The 19,360-nt window shown below is 53.8% G+C and overlaps 1 protein-coding gene across 15 annotated transcripts in view; it reads right to left on the bottom strand.

The window, feature by feature from the left end:
* Window positions 1-19,360, bottom strand: part of LOC149875691 (uncharacterized) — a 72,795-nt gene that overhangs the window by 53,288 nt on the left and 147 nt on the right. For 9 of the 15 annotated variants that reach the window (XM_090031079.1, XM_090031084.1, XM_090031085.1 and 6 more), the window contains exons 1-3: window positions 18,610-19,263; window positions 18,193-18,351; window positions 16,191-16,262 (exon numbers count right to left, since the gene is read on the bottom strand). In XM_090031079.1, coding sequence (XP_089887205.1) covers window positions 16,195-16,262; window positions 18,193-18,351; window positions 18,610-19,198 — 816 coding nt within the window. In that variant the 5' untranslated portion in view covers window positions 19,199-19,263 and the 3' untranslated portion in view covers window positions 16,191-16,194. Of the gene's footprint in view, window positions 1-16,190; window positions 16,263-18,192; window positions 18,352-18,523; window positions 19,264-19,360 lie in introns of those variants that run through there. The other 6 variants (XR_016439732.1, XR_016439735.1, XR_016439734.1 and 3 more) reach the window with 6 other exon arrangements.

Genomic DNA, 19,360 nt, shown 5'->3' with positions numbered 1-19,360 from the left:
GCTACTGCTTGGCGAATCACTAGATCACCCATGGCCAAACCTCCCATATGGGTTCTTGCATGGAGCTGTTGCAGCACCTCCCGAAGCAATGGCCTGGGTATCATGACTTTCCCTCCTGGTACTATCCACCACCCCCTGGGAGTTCTTTTCTGCACAAGCTCTTTGTGCAAATTTATCTTCTTCAGGGGAATACTGTGGGACTAAATCTTGGATGTCTGGCCATATGGCATGGGACATGGCCTGCTTGGATACCTCCTCCGCTTCTCCCCCAATAAATGCAGCTTCCTTTGCTGCTGAATCAGCCTTTGCATTTCCAAGCTTATGCTTTTCCTCAGCAGCCTTCCCATGGGCCCGCACATGAATGACTGCTACCTCTTTAGGCTGGTGGAGTGCCTCTAGTAGCTTGATAATCTGGGGGCCATTAGCAATTTTATTCCCAGAGGCCGTAATAAAACCCCTTTCTTTCCACAATAGTCCGTGTGCATGGACTGTAGAAAAAGCATAGCGAGAGTCAGTGTATATATTAACCCGCTGGTCTGTCCCCAGCTGTAATGCTCGGGTGAGCGCAGTGAGTTCTGCGGCCTGTGCCGACCATGAGCTCGGCAATGACTCCCTCCATACTACCTTATCCAAGGTTACCACTGCACATCCTGTTCGTCTTTTTCCATCGATGACAGAGCTGGAGCCGTCTACGAAGTATTCAACATCTGGGTCCTCAATTGGGTCCTCAGCAAGATCAGGTCGCACCTGTGTGGTTTGATTTAGGACCTCAAGGCAGTCATGCACCGGTTTCCCTGGCTCCGGCAGCAAGGTTGCAGGGTTTAAGGCTGTAGTATGTTTGAAAGTAAGTCCTGGATTAGAGAGCAAAAATATCTCATACCGTGATTGTCTGGAGGGGTTAAGAAATTTCCCTCCCTCAGTCCCTAGGATCTGGGGAACTCCATGAGGAGTGAGTATTTCCATATCCGCACCCATGACTATCTTCTGGGCCTCTTCAACAACCACTGCTGTGGCTGCCACAGCCCGAAGACAGGCTGGCCACCCGAGCGCAACTGGATCTAGAACCTTTGAGTAATATCCCACGGGTCTCCAGGTCGGGCCCGATGGCTGTGTCAGCACCCCTGATGCGACCCCTCGATTCTCATGAACATACAGTCGATATGGCTTTTTACTGTTTGGGATGGCCAGGGCAGGGGGCTGGGTTAATGCTGCTTTAAGCAGATCAAAGGCATGCTGCATTTCTTTATTCCATTTCCATTTAGTGAGACTCTCCTTAGTCAGGGAGTCATACAGTGGTCTAGCCTTCCCACCATAATCTGGTATCCATAGTCGACAGAACCCAGTTAGCCCTAGGAATGCCCGCAGCTCCTTGGGTGACTTAGGTGGGGTTAGACCTTGGATTGCCTGTATGCGATCTGCACTTAGGGCTCTGACTCCTTTTGAGAGCTTATATCCCAAAAATGTGACTTCAGGCTGACATATCTGGGGTTTCTCTCTAGAAACTTTATATCCTTTTCCCCCTAGAGTGTTTAGGAGTGACCTGGTGGCTTCCTCGCAGAGCTGCAAGTTTGGGCTTGCAACTAGCAGGTCATCCACATACTGGAGGAGAGTCACTGCGGGGTGTGATCCCTTCCACTCCTCCAAGTCCTTCTGAAGGGCAAGTCCGAAAATATGGGGGGCTGCTACGAATCCTTGTGGGAGAACTGTCCGCATGAGTTGGGCTTTATGGAAGGTGTCTGGATCCTCCCATTCAAAAGCAAACAATTTTTGACTCTCTCGGTGAAGGGGAATAGAGAAGAAAGCATCTTTCAAATCTAGCACTGAAAATATTTCAGCTTCCCCCGGTACTTGTGTCAAAATCGTGTGAGGGTTCGGGACTACAGGATGGTCTGAAAGGACCTTCTTATTTACTGCCCGTAAGTCTTGGACCAGTCTGTATGAGACCCCATCTGCCTTCGGCACTCCAAGGATGGGGGTGTTATAGGGTGAAGTCCCTTCCACTAACCATCCGTACCTCTTGTATTTCTCTATTAACGGCTTGAGTCCAGCTCTGGCCGCTCGGCTGAGTGGGTACTGCTTTACCCGAACGGGCCCCTCCCCATCCTTGAGTACGATCCTTACTGGGGAGACGAACTTAGCTCGCGCAGGGGTTCCATCAGCCCATACCGAGGGGTCTACTCCAGTCATGTGATCTTCTGGACTTACTGCAGGGCGTCGGTCCTCCAGGAGAGCCATCTGATAGTTCGAGCTCTGCTTGACAGGTAGCTGGACCACCATCTGATTGTCTCTGAAAAAGATCTCAGCTTGCAATTTTGTGAGTAAGTCCCGCCCAAGGAGTGCAACCGGGCAACTTGGAGAATACACAAAGGAGTGCTCGAGCAAATGATCTCCCACTTTGGTGAGGAGTGGTTTACAAACAGGGAGTCGGGTTTGCACTCCCTCAATCCCTTCCACAAGTACATGCTGTTCACTAGTTCTTGCACAGGGGGTTTTTTCTGGAATCATTGAAAATGTAGCCCCAGTATCCACCAAGGCTTCAAAGTTTTTGCCACCAACCCTAATGGTTACCATGGGATCTTCTCGGGCTCCAACCCGAAGGGTAGTGGTCTTAGATCCCTGTCCCCTTCATTCTGTGTCCTCACCCTTGTCTTCTGCCCGCATGAGGTGACCTCTTGGTTCCCCCTCTCTCTTCTCCTTCAACTTCGGGCATTCCCTTTTCCAGTGTCCTTTCTCTTTGCAATAAGCACAAACATCTGCTCCCACTCTTTCTCCTTTCCCCTTCTGCATCCCAGCCTTTTCAAAGTTCCCTCCAGTTATAGCAGCTGCCAGCGCTGCCATCTGTCGCTGAGCCTTTTTATCCTCCTTGCGCTCCTGCACTTGCTCACGATTCCCATACACCTTATATGCAATTTCCACCAGCTCTGAAATCGGTTTCCCAGCACCTCCCTCAGTTTTCTGTAACTTCTTACGGATATCAGCAGCAGATTGACCAATAAACATAAGATTTACCATGCGCTGGTTATCTGGGGCTTCTGGATCCAGATCCGAAAACCTGCGAAACGCCTCATACAGCCTCCCAAGGAAAGCTGAGGGATCCTCTGCTTTTCCCTGTCTCACTTCATACAACTTAGACAGATTGGTAACCCGAGGCACTGCCTTTCCCATTGCTTCCACTATAATTCCCAGATACCGTGCACTCAGCTCTCTGCCTTCGGCAGTGTGATTATCCCATCTCGGCTCTTCTACAGGGAAGGTATCACGCAGAGTATGACCAGCAGCACCCTCTAACTCAACTCTGGCTATTGCAATACGCTCTGCTGTACCTAACACTAATCTCCTTTCCTCCGGGGTTAGGAGGGTCTGGAGCATCATCTGGACATCAGCCCAAGTGGGTCGATGAGTATGCCCAATAGATCGAAACAAATCCCTCATCTTTTCAGGGTCTTCACGAAAAGAGGGGCTCTGATTCTTCCAGTTAAATAAATCTGAAGTGCTAAATGGGGTGTAGACAAAAGTTGCAGTGCCTCCTTCCCCAATAACCTCTCGCATCGGACAGTTCAGCACCGGCTGTGACTCTACAGGCTTGCGCAAATAATAACCCTTATTCCCCGATTCAGATGAGGCACTTGGCTGAGGCTCACGCTCTAACTCATTAGGTATGCCTTGGTACGTCGGTGGTGGTCTCTCTAAGGGAGGGGGCGGTGGTGCAGAAGGACTGGATGCCGAGGAGGCGTCTGACTCATCTTCGCTACCCGACAGGGCAACCGGAGCACGGGTCCGGTAGTCAGCCAATTCAGAATTCCCCCCTCATTAGACTCAGGAAGTACAGGCGCCCCCCCGAGTCTTTTTCTTAACAAGCATCACATGAGACTTTACTAAGTAATTCTTAATCCAAGGTGGCTGATTTTGAACCACCCACAACCAACAATCAATATAAGGAAACTGATTCCAATACCCATTTTGCATAACAATTTCATGGATAGCTATCACTTCTTTTAGCACAAAGGATCCTTTTGGGGTCCAGTGGACCCCAAATGTTGGCCAATCGAGTTGACAAAACTTAGTTAAATCACCTTTTTTCATTTTTATTCCGTAATCGGCCGGCCTTGCAAATTTATTAAAATGACGTAATAAGCACCTTAGAGGGGTATCCGTGTTTTCTACACGGGAGCTAACCGTACCCATTTTGCCCACAAAAGTGCACCCAAGGCACACCAAATACCAAAAAGTCCCTTACAGCAGATGATTTACCATGAGAACATGCACACCTCCTGCTCCGGACCCAGAACCAAATTGGGCAAAGGGAATTCGTATACTCACTCAGATACCCCAGAGATCTCGATCCAAAGCCAAAAATGTGTACCTGGAGACTCCAAAAAAAACAAAATTTGCATAGGAGCCCTTAGTGTTCTGGATGTCCCGGCTCACACCTCAAGCCCCCCCTCAGGGCGAGCCAAAAAGAAAGGCTCAGCGCGCAAACCCCCCAGGGGGGCAGAGACGATGTGCCGACGAACTCCGGAGTCATCCAAAGAATGCCCCACGTTGGGCGCCAGATTGAGGTAAAAAAAACTCTCTCTCGGTTCGTTTTCTTTGGAGGCTCATTGAATAACAAATCCTTAGGCACACATTGTTGGTGAGACAAAAGGTATATATTTGCAAATAGGGTCAGAGGGAGAAGACAAAAGATCAAAACCCTCTGCCCCCCCCCGAGTACAATCATTAGCAGGCTTTTATCCCCTCTCTTCTGGCACGTGTACAGAAACAGGAACTCTTACAACTCATTTCCGGTTCATACAAACATGCATGAGAATATGTCAGATCATGCATCCCATGTGTATTATAATTAACTACTTAAGTATGCGGGGCGGATAGGTTTAATATGTATTAGGTTATTACGCGTGCTCAAAAGGGACCCAAGGGTACTCAAGGTTCAACCTGAAGGCTAAAATGGCAATTATTCTTATCTTAGCCTAAGAGCCGTGGGAGCCATGAAAGAAAGTGTGATTTAGTGTAACAAAGAGATAGTAAATTTGCAGAACAAAGAGAGCTCTTGGAGTTTTTCCTTCAGTTTCCAACCCCCCCCTTCCCTCTCTCATTAAGGAGACAAGGAGGGCTGGCAGCCGTGCTTATTCAAAGGACAACACTATTGATGGGAGCTAACAGCTATTGATAATGCATTTTTAATAATATTTCTAACAGTCTGGTGCAGGGAAAGAGCCCATGGAGCTTTCCTCTGCTAATGAATCCCAGGCAGCCTCCACATCACTGGAAGCTGCACTGGGACAAAGGCCTTGGCACAAACTCGTGCACAGACTCTGGGCTGAGTCTTAGGCTTTGTGGGCCCCAGAAAGGAAACAGCATAAGGGAGGTTCTTGTGCAAGTAGTAGGGGATTCCCTTCCCCTCACAACATGAAATCTTCTGAATCCCACCCACTCCGCCGACCCACTTCATGCAGCCTGAGCCCAGGATTACACACATTCGGTGCGCCAGGTCAACCAAACCAGAAGACACCAGGGACAGCCCCAACCTCTCTCTTGTCCAACAAGAATGGCCGGGGGCAGGAAAAGCCCAGAAGTGAGAGACTGTGCCCATGAGGGGTGGAGATAACCAAGGCAGAAGAGCCTAAAAATAAGTCCTGGGGAAGGCTTGAAAAAATACACCCTCCTGGGCCTGGTTAGTGCGGTGGAGCGACTTGCGGCAGGGCAGTCTCTACAAAATGCCACCCCTGAGAAAGGCGAGTGCAGAGCACCTGAAAACCTTGGCTCCCACTGCCTTGTGGGTTACTCTCGCCTGGGAAAAGAATAGGGGGAGCCTACCCCAACAGAAAACCCCTGGTGAAAGCCAAGGAGGGAAAGTGTGTGGCAGGGTACACCTTGCAGCAGCTGTCACTTGAAGCAGAAAAGATTGCTAAAAAAGCAGCCTCTCAAGCTGCAAAGAGGGGAATCAGTGAAGGAGCTCCAGCAGGGCAGGGCCAGGGCCAGGGCCAGGGCCAGCCACAGTGTCAAAAGTGATCCCTACGACATAAACTAACTTTAAGGGGGTTAAGCCCTTCCCGTTTCTGTCTTTGTGTTTTCCAGGACGTGGACCAGCAGTGAATCATGAAGAAGTTCACTTGGTCCAAAGAAGATTCGAGCTTCACTGTGTTCTGCATAGTAATTGTCCTGCTTGCTCGGCTGTGTTTGTGAACCATTATTGCTGTAAGTGGCTGTGATATTAGTTATGCTAGACAAGGAAATGGAAGCACAACTTCTGGACGGGTTCTGGAATATCGGCAAAATGGCTACAGAAAATGGTACAGCCGTGGAGTATGGCCTCCTGGGCCTCAGCAATATCAGTGACGCCAGAGATCGAGAAGGGAGGACTGACCGTTTGTTTGTATTGTCATCCTTTTGTTGGTTTCCTTTGACCCTGCTGCACCTGGGCAGAGGGAACCAGCATTATGGTTATAGGTTAGGGGCTGCCCCTCTCAGCAGTGCAGAGGCAGAGAGGGATCTTGGAGTCAGGGATGACTCCAGGATGAATACGAGCCGACCGCACCCTGTCCTGCATCAACAGGGGCATCACTAACAGGTCCAGAGGGGTCTTGCTCCCCCTCTATGCGGTGCTGGTCAGGCCGCAGCTGGAGTCCTGTGTCCAGCCCTGGGCACCGCACTTCAGGAGGGACGTGGGGAACCTGGAGAGGGTCCAGAGGAGGCCACGCGTATGGTTGGGGGCCTCCGTGGCCAGCCCTGTGAGGAGAGGCCGAGGGACCTGAATCTCTTCAGTCTCTGCAAAAGAAGATTGAGGGGGATCTCGTGGCTGCCTACAACCTTATCAGGGGCCAGCAGCAGGGACTCGGGGAAAGTCTGTTCCCCAGGGCCCCCTTGGAGTCACCAGGAACAATGGCCACAGCTGCGGGAGGAGAGGTTTAGGGTAGATATTAGGAAGAACTACTTCACGGTACGGGTGGCCAGAGCCTGGAGTAGGCTTCCCAGAGAGGTGGTGCTCGCACCATCCCTGGGGATCTTCAAGAGGAGACTGGATGGGCACCTGGCTGGGGTCTTATGACCGCTGCCACCCCAGTGCTCCTTCCTGCCCATGGCGGGGGGTCGGACTAGACGATCTGTCTAGGTCCCTCCCGACTCAGTGATTCTGTGATTCTATGATCAGTGCAAACAGTTAGATTCAACACTTTGGTTAAATTCCACTTGCAAGTTGCAAACTTGCAAGCTTTGCATTAGTTCATCTTAACGGCTGAGACTGTTGCCTGAATGTCTCCAAGAGTATATATTTATTGCTCGTGATAGTAACCCCTCTGGCTCTGGGCACTACAATTACCCCTGCTCCCACGTACAGGACTGTGTTTCATGTCTGTCCAACCCTTACCTGAGGGAAAGGGCAACAGCCAACTGCCCCCGGGGTCTGAGACAGTTTCCCCTGGGGTCCTAGGGGACGTTTGGAAAATCATCCATGTCCGCAGATGTCTTGGATCTTCCAGGCTGGAAAGCAGCCCGTCGTCTGCGGCCCTGGTTGGGGACAAGGCTTTGGTGGATGTTTGTCCTGTCACCACTGGGGCAGGCCCCGGGGGCCCAGGTGGAGGTGGGAGTAGGGGGAAAAGCCTCCTGCCCCTCGGGCACCACAGACCTGCCCTCAGAGCCCACCACAGCCCCCGCCCAGCCACAGCCCTCTGCCCCTCTGGGAGGGGGCCATAAAGGGCTCACTTTTCTCCCCACAGGGCGCATCTACATCAAATGTTACTGCAGAGCCGCTTGACTACGTGTGCAGGAAACGTCTCTGCATCTACACGTGTGCCTCTATTAGGGCACACAAAATGAATCAGCTCTGGAGCAGCCAAGCGCCAATCTACTCCAGTTTTTTCATGGGTAACAACACAGTGCTGCACCCAGGTGCCAGCGAGCCTGTGCCCCAGCCCCCCCCCGCAGCGCACTGCACCCCCGTCACAGCAGCTGGACGTGCTGTGCGCGTAGAAACTCTGGAGCAATATTCCTCAGAGTTTTTTTGCTGCAGGGCGCACGTTCATATGGAGCAATGTGGCAGCCAGAACCAAAGGGGTTAATGAGGACATTAGAGCAAATTATATCTGCTCCTTGGAGACATGTGACAGCAGTCTGACAGTTGATATTAGCTAAGGCAAAGCTTGTAAGATTGTAACCTGCAAATTGTATCTTGTCTGTCGCAAGTATAACCTTAAAATTAACTGTCTGTACCGATCAGAAGACGGACTGGGCCCCAAAAAGCGGAACTAGAAAACAGAACTGCAAACTTCAGCTAACCTAATGGTTCTTGCTTAAACGACAGTTGAAATAACAAACCAGACCACAAGATATGATCGACACAGTCCAAAAATTCCAAAAAGGAAGTAGCCAGCTCGGATGAACTCAGGTGGAGTAAATGCTAATCTCAAACCCCAAAGTGATGTGGTGTGATTTGCTTGCTGGGGGAGTCCAAGTTTAGGCAGTAACATTTTATGATAATTTCTGACACCTTCTAATCCCATAGGGTAACAGCTGTCGGGCAAAATTATAAATGGCTCTGAGCTAACAGATTAGCATAAGACAAAGTATAAATGAGCGATATGTCAAGTGACCAGCATGAAAGACAGGACAGAAGGACCATCACTGGACCAAGCCTGCACCCCGGACCCCCAGTGTGAGCGAGGACCGGGTCCTGACCAAGGGACCTTCCCGGTGACCCCTCAGACAGCGTTGATCGGGGACGCTCCTTGCCAGGGGAGGGGGCCGCAGGAAGATGAGGAGATGCCATCCGAGCAAGACAGGTGACAAAGGCAAGGAGTGCTAAGGTAAGAAATGGGGGTCCAGACAGTCTCCCTAAACGGGGGGTGGCGCACACAGTCTTGCAAGGCCTTAAATGCCTATATACCAATGCTCACAGTATGGGGAATAAACAGGAGGAACTCGCCCTCAGAATAGCTAGTTCAAACCCAGATGTCACAGGGCTAACAGAAATGTGGTGGGACTCGTCCCACGACTGGGCAGTCAGCATTAGGGGCTATTGCTTTACAGGCGGGATAGAGAAGGAAGGAAAGGCGGGGGAGGGGGGGCGCTCTATGTCAAGGAGCAATACACATCCTCTGCCAGCAGAATGGGGTCAGAGGAGGGGCAAGCTGAAGTGCTCTGGGTTAGGATTCAAGGGGACCGTGGGGAGAGCGATTTGACGGTGGGGGTCTACTACAGACCCCCCAACCAAGGGGAGGAGCTGAACTGGGAATTTTCGAGCCAGCTTGCAGAGGCACTTAAGGCCCGGGATGTAGTTGTCAGGGGTGATTTAAATTACCCAGACATCTGCTGGGTCAGCCAGGTCGGACCGTTCCAGGAGGTTCCTAGCTGAGATACAGGACCTCCACTTAATCCAGGAGGTGCACAGTCCCACCAGAGGAAACGCCCTGTTGGACCTCCAGGTCCTCGACCACCTGGGCAATAGCGATCATCGCTTGCTGGAATGATCATCGCTTGCAGGGTGTCAAGGGCCTGCAGCAAGGCGGTAGCCCTAGACTTCAAGAGGGCTGACTTTAACAAGTTGAGGAGATTAGTGGGAGAGGCGCTGGGGGTCCTTGGGGGCAGGGGAACTCAGTGTCCAGGACGAGTGGTTGTTCCTTAAGGAGATGATACTCAGGGCCCAAGGGGAGTCCATCCCAACAAGATGCAAGGGGGGCAAGAGTGCCCGAAAGCCCCCCTGGCTCACCAAGGGTATCTGGAAATGCCTGATTGCCAAAAAGGTGGTGTACACCCGGTGGAAGGGGGGTGCTATCTCCAAAGAGGAGTATACCTCCTCTGCTCGGGCCTGCAGGGGGGCTGTCAGGAAAGCTAAGGCGGACATAGAGCTAGGACTAGCGTCCAAGATCAAGGATAATAACAAGTCCTTTTTCAAATACATAGGGAGGATGAAGAAGGCACTGGGGAATGTGGGGCCCCTGCAAAGTATGCTGGGCAATGTGCTGGTTTCATAGTAGCTAGAGTCGGAAGGGACCTAGGTAGATCATCTAGTCCGACCCCCTGCCTTGGCAGGAAAGAGCACCGGGGTCAGATGACCCCGGCAAGGTGCTCATCTAACTTCCTTTTAAAAATCCCCAGGCTAGGAGCCTGCACCACTTCCCCTGGAAGCCGGTTCCAGGCCCTAGCCGCCCTGACTGTGAAGTAGCGCCTCCTAATATCTAATCTAACCCTACCCTCCGCCAGCTTGTGACCGTTATTCCTGGTCACTCCTGGCAGCACACGGGGGAACAGGGACTCCCCCAATACCTGCTGATCCCCCCTGACCAGTTTGTAGCAGGCCACAAGGTCCCCCCTTAACCTTCTCTTGTGGAGGCTAAACAGGTTCAGGTCCCGTAGCCTCTCCTCATAAGGCCTGCCCTGCTGACCCCTGATCATACGAGTGGCCTCCTCTGGACTCTTTCCATATCGTCCACGTCCCTCTTGAAGTGTGGCGCCCAGAACTGGACGCAGTACTCCAGCTGCGGCCTGACCAGTGCCGCATAGAGGGGGAGGATCACCTCCCTGGACCTGCTCGAGATGCATCTGTGGATGCATGACAGGGTACGGTTGGCCTTCTTGACTGCCTCCCCACACTGCCGGCCCATGTTCATCGTGGAGTCAATGACGACTCCAAGATCCTTTTCCGTCTCCGTGCTGGCAAGAGGGGAGTTCCCCAACCTGTAAGTGTGGTGCCGGTTCTTCCTCCCCATGTGCAACACCTTGCACCTATCAGTGTTAAACCCCATCCTATTCTCATCCGCCCACCGTTGCAACCTGTCAAGGTCAGCTTGTAGCCTATTGCACCCTTCTAGTGCACCCACATCCCCCCACATCTTAGTGTCATCAGCAAACTTGAACAGGGTGCTTTCTACCCCCTCGTCCAAGTCACTGATGAAGATGTTGAACAGTGCGGGCCCGAGGACTGAGCCCTGCGGAGCCCCACTGCCCACATCCTTCCAGGTCGAGAAGAACCCATCCACTACCACCCTCTGGGTGCGGCCCTCCAGCCAGTTGGCGACCCATTTGACCGTGTGGGCATCGACACCACAGTCTCCCAGCTTTTTGATGAGGACAGGGTGAGAGACAGTGTCGAAAGCCTTCCGGAAGTCCAGAAAGACTACATCCACAGCAACCCCTGCGTCTAATGATTTGGTGACCTGATCGTAAAAGGCCACCAGGTTGGTCTGACAAGACCTGCCACTGATGAACCCATGTTGGTTGCCCCTGAGCATGCATCCCCCCGCAAGGCCCTCCTGGATGTGTGCCAGGATAATTTTTTCAAAGAGCTTACCCGGGATTGAGGTAAGACTAACTGGCCTGTAATTTCCCGGGTCCTCCTTTTTTCCCTTTTTGAAGACAGGGACCACATTGGCCCTCTTCCAGTCCTCCGGCACCTCGCCAGAGCACCACGAGTGCTCATAGAGCCGCGCCAGGGGTCCCGCAATGACCTCGGCCAGTTCCTGTAGAGCCCTAGGGTGAAGATCGTCCGGACCAGCGGACTTGAACACGTCCAGCCTCTCCAGAAGTACCCTAACTAACTCCTCGCTAACCCCTGGCCCAGGCGTGTCTCTCTCGGGGCCCGAGGGGGGCCCAGCAGGGAGGTGGCTGAACTGGTCCCTACTTAGGAAGACAGAGGCAAAGAAATCGTTAAATATGTTAGCTTTGTCATCTGGCGTGATGACTAAGTTGCCCATCGTGTCCTGCAGGGGCCCCACATTACCCGGGACCCTCTTTTTACCCCCTATGTATTTGAAGAAGGACTTCTTATTGTCCTTAATCCGGGAAGCTAGTCCTATCTCCATCTCTGCCTTGGCCCTCCTGACTGCCCCCCTACATCCTCGGGCGACTGTAACATAGTCCTTCTTGGTGATGACCCCATCCCTCCATTGGGTGTATGCCTCCCTTTTAGCAAGGAGACATTCCCGGATGCTCTTAGTGAGCCATGGGGGTTTATGTGCCCTCCTGCTCCCTTTGACCCTTGTTGGGATTACCTCCCTTTGGGCATGGAGGATCGTCTCCTTAAGGAGCAACCACTCCCCTTCGACATCTGATTCCCTTCCCCTCTGGGTCCTCAGCGCTTCCCAAACAATCCTCCTTAGCTTGTTGAAGTCAGCCCTCCTAAAGTCTAGGGCTGTTGCCTTGCTGCAGCCCTTTGCCACCTTACGCTGGATGGTGAATTCCAGCAAGCGATGATCACTGTCTCCCAGGTGGCCCATCACCTGCAGCCCCCTCACCAGGTCATCACCCGTGGCCAGCACTAGGTCCAACAAGGCGTCTCCCCTGGTGGGACTGTGCACCTCCTGGGTTAGATGGAGGTCCGGCACTCTGGCCAAGAACCGACGTGAGCGGTCAGACTTGGCTGACTGCTCCTCCCAGCAGATGTCTGGGAAGTTCAGGTCCCCCATGATGACCACATCCTTAGGCCTCACTGCCTCTGTGAGCTGACCCAAGAATTCCTGGTCGAGCTCTTCTCCCTGGTTGGGAGGTCTATAGTAGACTCCCACCGTTAAGTCCCTTTCCCCTCGACTGCCTTGTACTCTAACCCAGAGCACCTCAGAGTGCCCCCCCTCTACCCCCTTGCTAATTGACGAGGAAGTATATTCCTCCTTGATGTAGAGTGCTACTCCTCCACCTTTCCTTCCTATCCTGTCCCTCCTGTATAGCCTATAGCCCTTGACACTCACTGCCCAGTCATGCGATGAGTCCCACCACGTTTCTGTGATCCCCACTATGTCAGGGCTGGTGACAGCTAGGAGGAGGGCGAGTTCCTCCTGCTTCTTCCCCATACTTCGAGCATTCGTGTAGAGGCATTTGAGGCCTCCAACGGTTGTGCCCACTGACCCCCTAGTCTCAGCAATGCCCCGTCCCCCATCACTCACCTGTTTCTCCCTTTTGTCCATTGGTCTGGGCTCGCTGGCTGTTTTTGGGCCTGGTAGTTCATCGTCTCCTCCGCCCTCATCTTCCCCCTCCCCCGACGAGCCTAGTTTAAAGCCCATCGAAGGAGGTTCACCAACCTGGAAGAGAACACACGCTTACCTTTAGGGGAAAGGTGGAGCCCATCCCATCCCAGCATGTCTCTCATCACGATGTGCCGGTCATGGCTGAGGAAGCCAAAGCCCGCCTCGAAGCACCATTCCTGTAGCCTCCAGTTGGTCTCCGCTATGCACATCTCGTGACGTCTGCCGCGACCGCTCACTGGCAGGATGGAAGAGAAGACCGCCTGTGCGCCCATCTCCCTCAGCACGCCTCCCAGAGCATAGTAGTCCTCCATCAGGCGATCAGGGGCTCTCCTGGCCGCATCGTTAGTACCCACATGGACGAGGACCATGGGGTAATAATCGGTGGGCTGGATGATGGACTGGAGCATCCCCTTCACATCCTGAATCTTCGCTCCGGGCAGGCAGTAGACCTCACGTGCTGAGGGATCCTGGCGACAGATGGGGCCCTCCGTACCTCTCAGGATGGAGTCACCAATCACGATGACGCGACGCTTCCTCCTCTTGGGCCTCTTGACTCCCGCCGCCCGCACAGGACATTGTGTGCGCAGAGTCTCCTCCCTGGTATCTTCCACTGCCCCCTCCTCCTCCAGGGCTGCCAGGGCCTCGTACCTGTTCTCCAGAGAAACTGGTGCCGCAACATGGTTAATAGCCCTGGCACGGGAGACCGTCTGCCACTCAGCAGTGGAGGGCTCATCCCGGGCTGCCCTCTCCTCGGTCGTACCACCCTGCAGAGAAAGAAAATACCTATCAATCTCCTCCTCTGCCTCACGGATTCCCCTCAGCCTGCTGACCTCCTCCAGGAGCCCCCGCACCCGTTCCTCCAGGGTCCTAAGGCGGATACCTACAGGACAGGTGCAGGAGTCCCCAGTCCCTGCCCCCCCAGACCTTGCCGGGCAGTTCCCGCAGGCCAGGGGGGTGGAGGACGGCAGCCCCCCCGCGGGCTCCGTCTGGGTGGAGGCCTCGGACGAGCCCCGGGAAGGCTGCGCCCCCGGGCAGGGGCCCTGGCAGCACTCCGTGTCGACACCATCGCAGGAGTTGCTGCCCTTACTAGCAGAGCAGGGGTCAGCCTCTGGGCCCCGCCGGCGCGAACGCCGCTGCGAACGCCAGCGCGCTCTTACAGACCGCGCCTGTTTGCACGGCTCAGGAGCGCGGCTCCCTACCGGCTCAGCTAAGAGGGACCCGGGGGGCTTCCCCTCCGGATCCGGCTCAGCTGCGCCGGCCCCTCAGTCCCTCAGCCTTCACAGAGCTTAAGTCAGAAATTCCCTCCCTAGGGGGTGGGCAGCTCTGCCATCCCCCTGCTTGAAGATGTCACAGTCACAACTCCTTTCTCCAGGCTGGACCAGTGCCAGCAACCCCCCCCCCCCGCCCCCCCGTTTATGATGCGTCCCTCAGCAACACTGGGATCCCGGGGGCTGCGCTGCTCGTCCTGCCCCAGCACCCCCTGCTCCCTCGTCACTGCTTGGGGAGTGAAGGAGCCAGCTTCTTGTCGTCCCTGCTTGTCTGCAGTTTCTCGCAGTGCCGACGGGAAGCAGAATTCACGAGAGAGGGGCTCGAGACGAGACCCCAGAGAAAGAACATCCTCCAGTCCAGATGCGGGAGCAAATGAAGAAAGAGATGGAGGAAAATCGCACGCGCTGTTATCCAACGCTCCAGACCCTCCGTGTGGACGGTACGCTCCCCCAGAGCCTGGGCTCACGCCTTTCACTGCAGGAATATGTCAACATAGAATTGGGTGTCCGAGCCCTTCGGCGTGCCCTGCGTCTGTCGTGGATACCAGCGGTCCTGCCGCCTCGATGCCTGAGTGGTTTAAGGCGGAGACGTGGCAGCGAGGACCGCTGGGGTCTGTTCTCAGATCTTCCATCAACCGATTTACGTTCAATAAGAGGGTTCAGAAATCCGACTTCTCTCCTGTTTTCTCTTTTGTTTTTTTGCTTAAAAATATGTTTTTCTTGAACTACGGACATGCCTCTCCTTGCAAGCTGTTTGACTTTTGGCTTCAGTCATTTACTACAAATTGTACAAGGAACTGGGTCCAAACTCTGGCTGAAAATGAACTCTTATAGATTCATAGATTCATAGATTCATAGATGCTAGGGTCGGAAGGGACCTCAATAGATCATCGAGTCCGACCCCCTGCATAAGCAGGAAAGAGTGCTGGGCCTACATTACCCCAGCTAGATACACATCCAACCTTCTCTTGAATACCCCCAGGGTAGGGGAGAGCACCACCTCCCTTGGGAGCCTGTTCCAGACCTTGGCCACTCGAACTGTGAAGAAGTTCCTCCTAATATCCAATCTAAATCTGCTCTCCTCTAGCTTGTGGCCATTATTTCTTGTAACCCCCGGGGGCGCCTTGGTGAATAAATACTCACCAATTCCCTTCTGTGCCCCCCTGACGAACTTATAGGCAGCCACCAGGTCGCCTCTCAACCTTCTCTTGCGGAGGCTGAAAAGGTCCAGTTTCTCTAATCTCTCCTCGTAGGGCTTGGCCTGCAGGCCCTTAACCATACGAGTGGCCCTTCTCTGGACCCTCTCCAGGTTATCCGCATCCTTCTTGAAGTGCGGCGCCCAGAATTGCACGCAGTACTCCAGCTGCGGTCTGACCAGCGCCCGATAGAGGGGAAGTATCACCTCCTTGGACCTATTTGTCATGCATCTGCTGATGCACGATAAAGTGCCATTGGCTTTTCTGATGGTTTCGTCACACTGCCGACTCATGTTCATCTTGGAGTCCACTAGGACTCCAAGATCCCTTTCCACTTCCGTGCCACCCAGCAGGTCATTTCCTAGGCTGTAGGTGTGCTGGACATTTTTCCTCCCTAGATGCAGCACTTTGCATTTCTCCTTGTTGAACTGCATTCTGTTGTTTTCTGCCCACTTGTCTAACCTGTCCAGGTCTGCTTGCAGCTGTTCCCTGCCCTCCGGCGTGTCCACTTCGCCCCATAGCTTAGTGTCATCTGCAAACTTGGACAGAGTACATTTCACCCCCTCGTCCAAGTCGCTGATGAAGACATTAAAGAGTATCGGACCAAGCACCGAGCCCTGAGGGACCCCACTGCCCACACTCTTCCAGGTTGAAACCGACCCATCCACCACAACTCTCTGGGTTCGACCCTCCAGCCAATTCTCCACCCACCGGACTGTGCAGTAATCCAAGTCACAGCCCCTTAACTTGTTCACCAGTATGGGGTGGGATACCGTATCAAAGGCCTTCCTGAAGTCCAAGTATACGACATCCACCCCTCCTCCTGCGTCGAGGCGTTTTGTGACCTGGTCATAAAAAGAGACTAGATTGGTCAGGCACGATCTACCTGCCACGAACCCGTGCTGGTTTCCCCTCAGCATAATTTGTCCTGCCGGGCTCTCACAAATGTGAGCCTTGATGATTTTCTCAAAGATTTTGCCAAGGATGGAGGTGAGACTGACTGGCCTATAGTTACCCGGGTCCTCCTTCCTCCCCTTCTTGAAAATGGGAACCACATTGGCCCTTTTCCAGTCCTCCGGGACTTGACCCGTGCGCCACGAGCATTCAAATATTCCCGCCAGTGGCTCTGCAATGATGTCGGCCAGTGCCTTCAGTACCCTCGGATGGAGCTCATCCGGGCCTGCCGACTTAAAGGCATCCAGTTCCTCCAAGTGACCCTGCACCACCTCAGGGTCCACGCATGGAAGTCTGGTGCCTTGCTGCTGCCTCCCTACACTCCCAGTGAGAGACTTGTCATGCCTCTCACTTAGGAACACTGAGGCGAAGAACTCGTTGAGGAGTTCAGCCTTGTCCCCTCTGTCCGTCACCAATTGTTTCTGCCCATTTAGCAGGGGTCCTATTCCTCCCTGTGCCTTCCTTTTACTCCCTATATATCTAAAAAACAATTTCTTATTGTCTTTTACTTGGGTTGCCATCCTCAGCTCCATGGTAGCTTTGGCCTGTCTAACTGCCTCCCTACAAGCACGAGCAGAAGAGGTATATTCCTCTTTGGTGATCTCTCCCTGTTTCCACTTTTTATGTGCTCCCCTTTTGGCCCTTAGTCTGCCCTGGATTTCTCTGGTCAGCCAGGGAAGCCTCCTGGCCCCTTTCCCTCTTTTACCTCGCACGGGGATCGTCTCGCTTTGTGCGAGAAGGATAGCTTCCTTAAGGCACAGCCACCCTTCTTGGGCTCCCATCATTTCAAAACTACTACTCTGCAGTGCATCCTTCACTAATCGCCTGAGTTCGCTGAAATCAGCTTTCCTAAAGTCCAGCACGTTCACCCTACTGGTTACCTTACCCACTCGACGCCTTATGTTGAATTGTACTTTTAGGTGATCACTGTCCCCCAGATGGCTACCGATCTGTAGGTCCCCTACTATGTCATCCCCCGTTGCCAATACCAGATCCAGTAAGGCATTCCCCCTAGTGGGACCATGTACCTCCTGCGTCAGGTGGAGGTCCTGTACACAGGTTAGAAACCTGCGTGAGCGGTGGGACTTTGCTGTCTGTGTCTCCCAGCAGATGTCCGGGTAGTTTAGGTCCCCCATGACCACCGCCTCTTTAGCTTTTATGGTCTCTGAGAGTTGCCTCAGGAGCCCCAAATCTATTTCTTCCCCTTGATGTGGGGGTCTGTAGCAGACCCCTACCACCAAATCCTTTTCTCCTTGCCCTCCATGTAGCCTAACCCACAGTCCTTCTACTTCCTCATCCTTTGATTCTGTCTTGATGAGGGTTGATGTATATTGCTCCTTAACATAGAGCGCAACCCCTCCCCCCCTTTTCCCCACTCTGTCCTTTCTGTACAATCTATAGCCCTCAATATGTACCGCCCAGTCGTGGGATGGATCCCACCAGGTTTCCGTCAGCCCCACTAAGTCGTAGTCATTTAGTGCAACCAGGAGCGCTAGTTCATCCTGCTTGTTCCCCATGCTCCTAGCATTAGTATATAGGCACTTGAGCCCTGTGACTGGTGCTTTTGCTACCCCCTCGCTCCAAGTCCTAAAGGGCTTTTTGTCTCTAACCTTCCCGTTCCTTACCTGTGCCGTATTGCTGTCCACCCCCTGTCTTTCACGTTCCCAAAGCTCTCTTTCTTCAGGCTGGGCTGTCCTTGTGGGTGCCACCTGGTTTGGTGGTCCACAGCCTCCCCCACCCTCATCTTCCCCTCCCCCCGACGAGCCTAGTTTAAAGCCCGCCGGAGGAGATCCGCCAACCTGGAAGAAAACACACGCTTACCTTTGGGGGACAGGTGAAGCCCATCCCAGCTGAGCATGTCCCTCGTTGTAATGTGTGGGTCATTGTCCAGGAAGCCGAAGCCTGCCTTGAGACACCAATTCCGAAGCCGCCAGTTGGTCTCTCGGATGCAGTTCTCATGCCGTCTTCCGCGTCCGTTCACTGGTAGGATGGAAGGGAATACCACCTGTGCACCAAATTCCCTCAGCACGCCGCCCAGAGCCTGGTAGTCCGCCATAAGGTGATCGGGGGTTCTCCTGGCCGCATCATTAGTACCCACATGGACAAGGACCATGGGGTAGTAATCGGTGGGCTTGATCCTGGCCTGGATTACCTCCGTCACATCCTGAATCTTAGCTCCAGGCAGGCAGTAGACCTCTCGTGCTGAAGGGTCCTGGCGACAAATGGGCCCTTCCGTACCTCTCAGGATGGAATCGCCTATGACGAGCACGCGTCTCCTCCTCTTCTGGGTCCTCTCGGATCTCTTGATCTGTTTGGAGTGTGAAGAATGTGGCATTTCCTCCTGCCCAAGGGTTTCCTCCTCCCTTTCCATCTCCTGCAGAGTCGCCAAGGCCTCGTACCTGTTCTCCAGTCGAACTGGAGAAGCTTGTACCTGCTCGCTGCGAGCCGCTCCGGTCCTGGCTGTGACCGTCTGCCACTCTGCTGTGGAGGTCCTTCCCTGGGCTGCTTCTTCCTTGGGTGCCTGGTCCTGCAGGGAAAGGAAATAACTGTCAATTTCCTCCTCCGCCTCCCTGATCCCCCTCAGCCTGCTAACCTCCTCCCGGAGCTCCCTCACCTGCGCCTCCAGAGCCCTAAGCCGGGCACCTGCCGGACAGGTGTGGGGACTCCCAATCTCTGCCCCCCCCAGCCCTGCTGGAGATCCCCCGCAGGCCGGGAGGTAGGGGGACATCAGCTCCCCCATGGGCTCAGTCTGGGTGGAGGCCTCAGACCAGCCCCGGTTAGCCTTGTCCCCCTGGGCAGAGGCCCTAGCAGCACTCCTCGTATACATCCTTCTAAGCTGCTATTTGTAGACCTGTGTGGTGTCTACGTCCTACCTGTACAGGAGTCCCACTCCTGGCCCTCCCAGCCCGCCCGCCGGCGCGAACGCCTGCGCAAACTCCGGCGCGCTCTTACAGAGCGCGCCTGTTTGCGCGCTCTGTTCGCGCTGCGC

The sequence above is a fragment of the Crocodylus siamensis genome, chromosome 1 (assembly GCF_052110815.1).
Source record: "Crocodylus siamensis isolate JL-2025a chromosome 1, ASM5211081v1, whole genome shotgun sequence".
In the NCBI taxonomy this organism is placed as follows: domain Eukaryota; kingdom Metazoa; phylum Chordata; order Crocodylia; family Crocodylidae; genus Crocodylus; species Crocodylus siamensis.
Note: the sequence above shows the minus strand (reverse complement) of the source record. Positions and strands in the feature narration are given on the sequence as shown.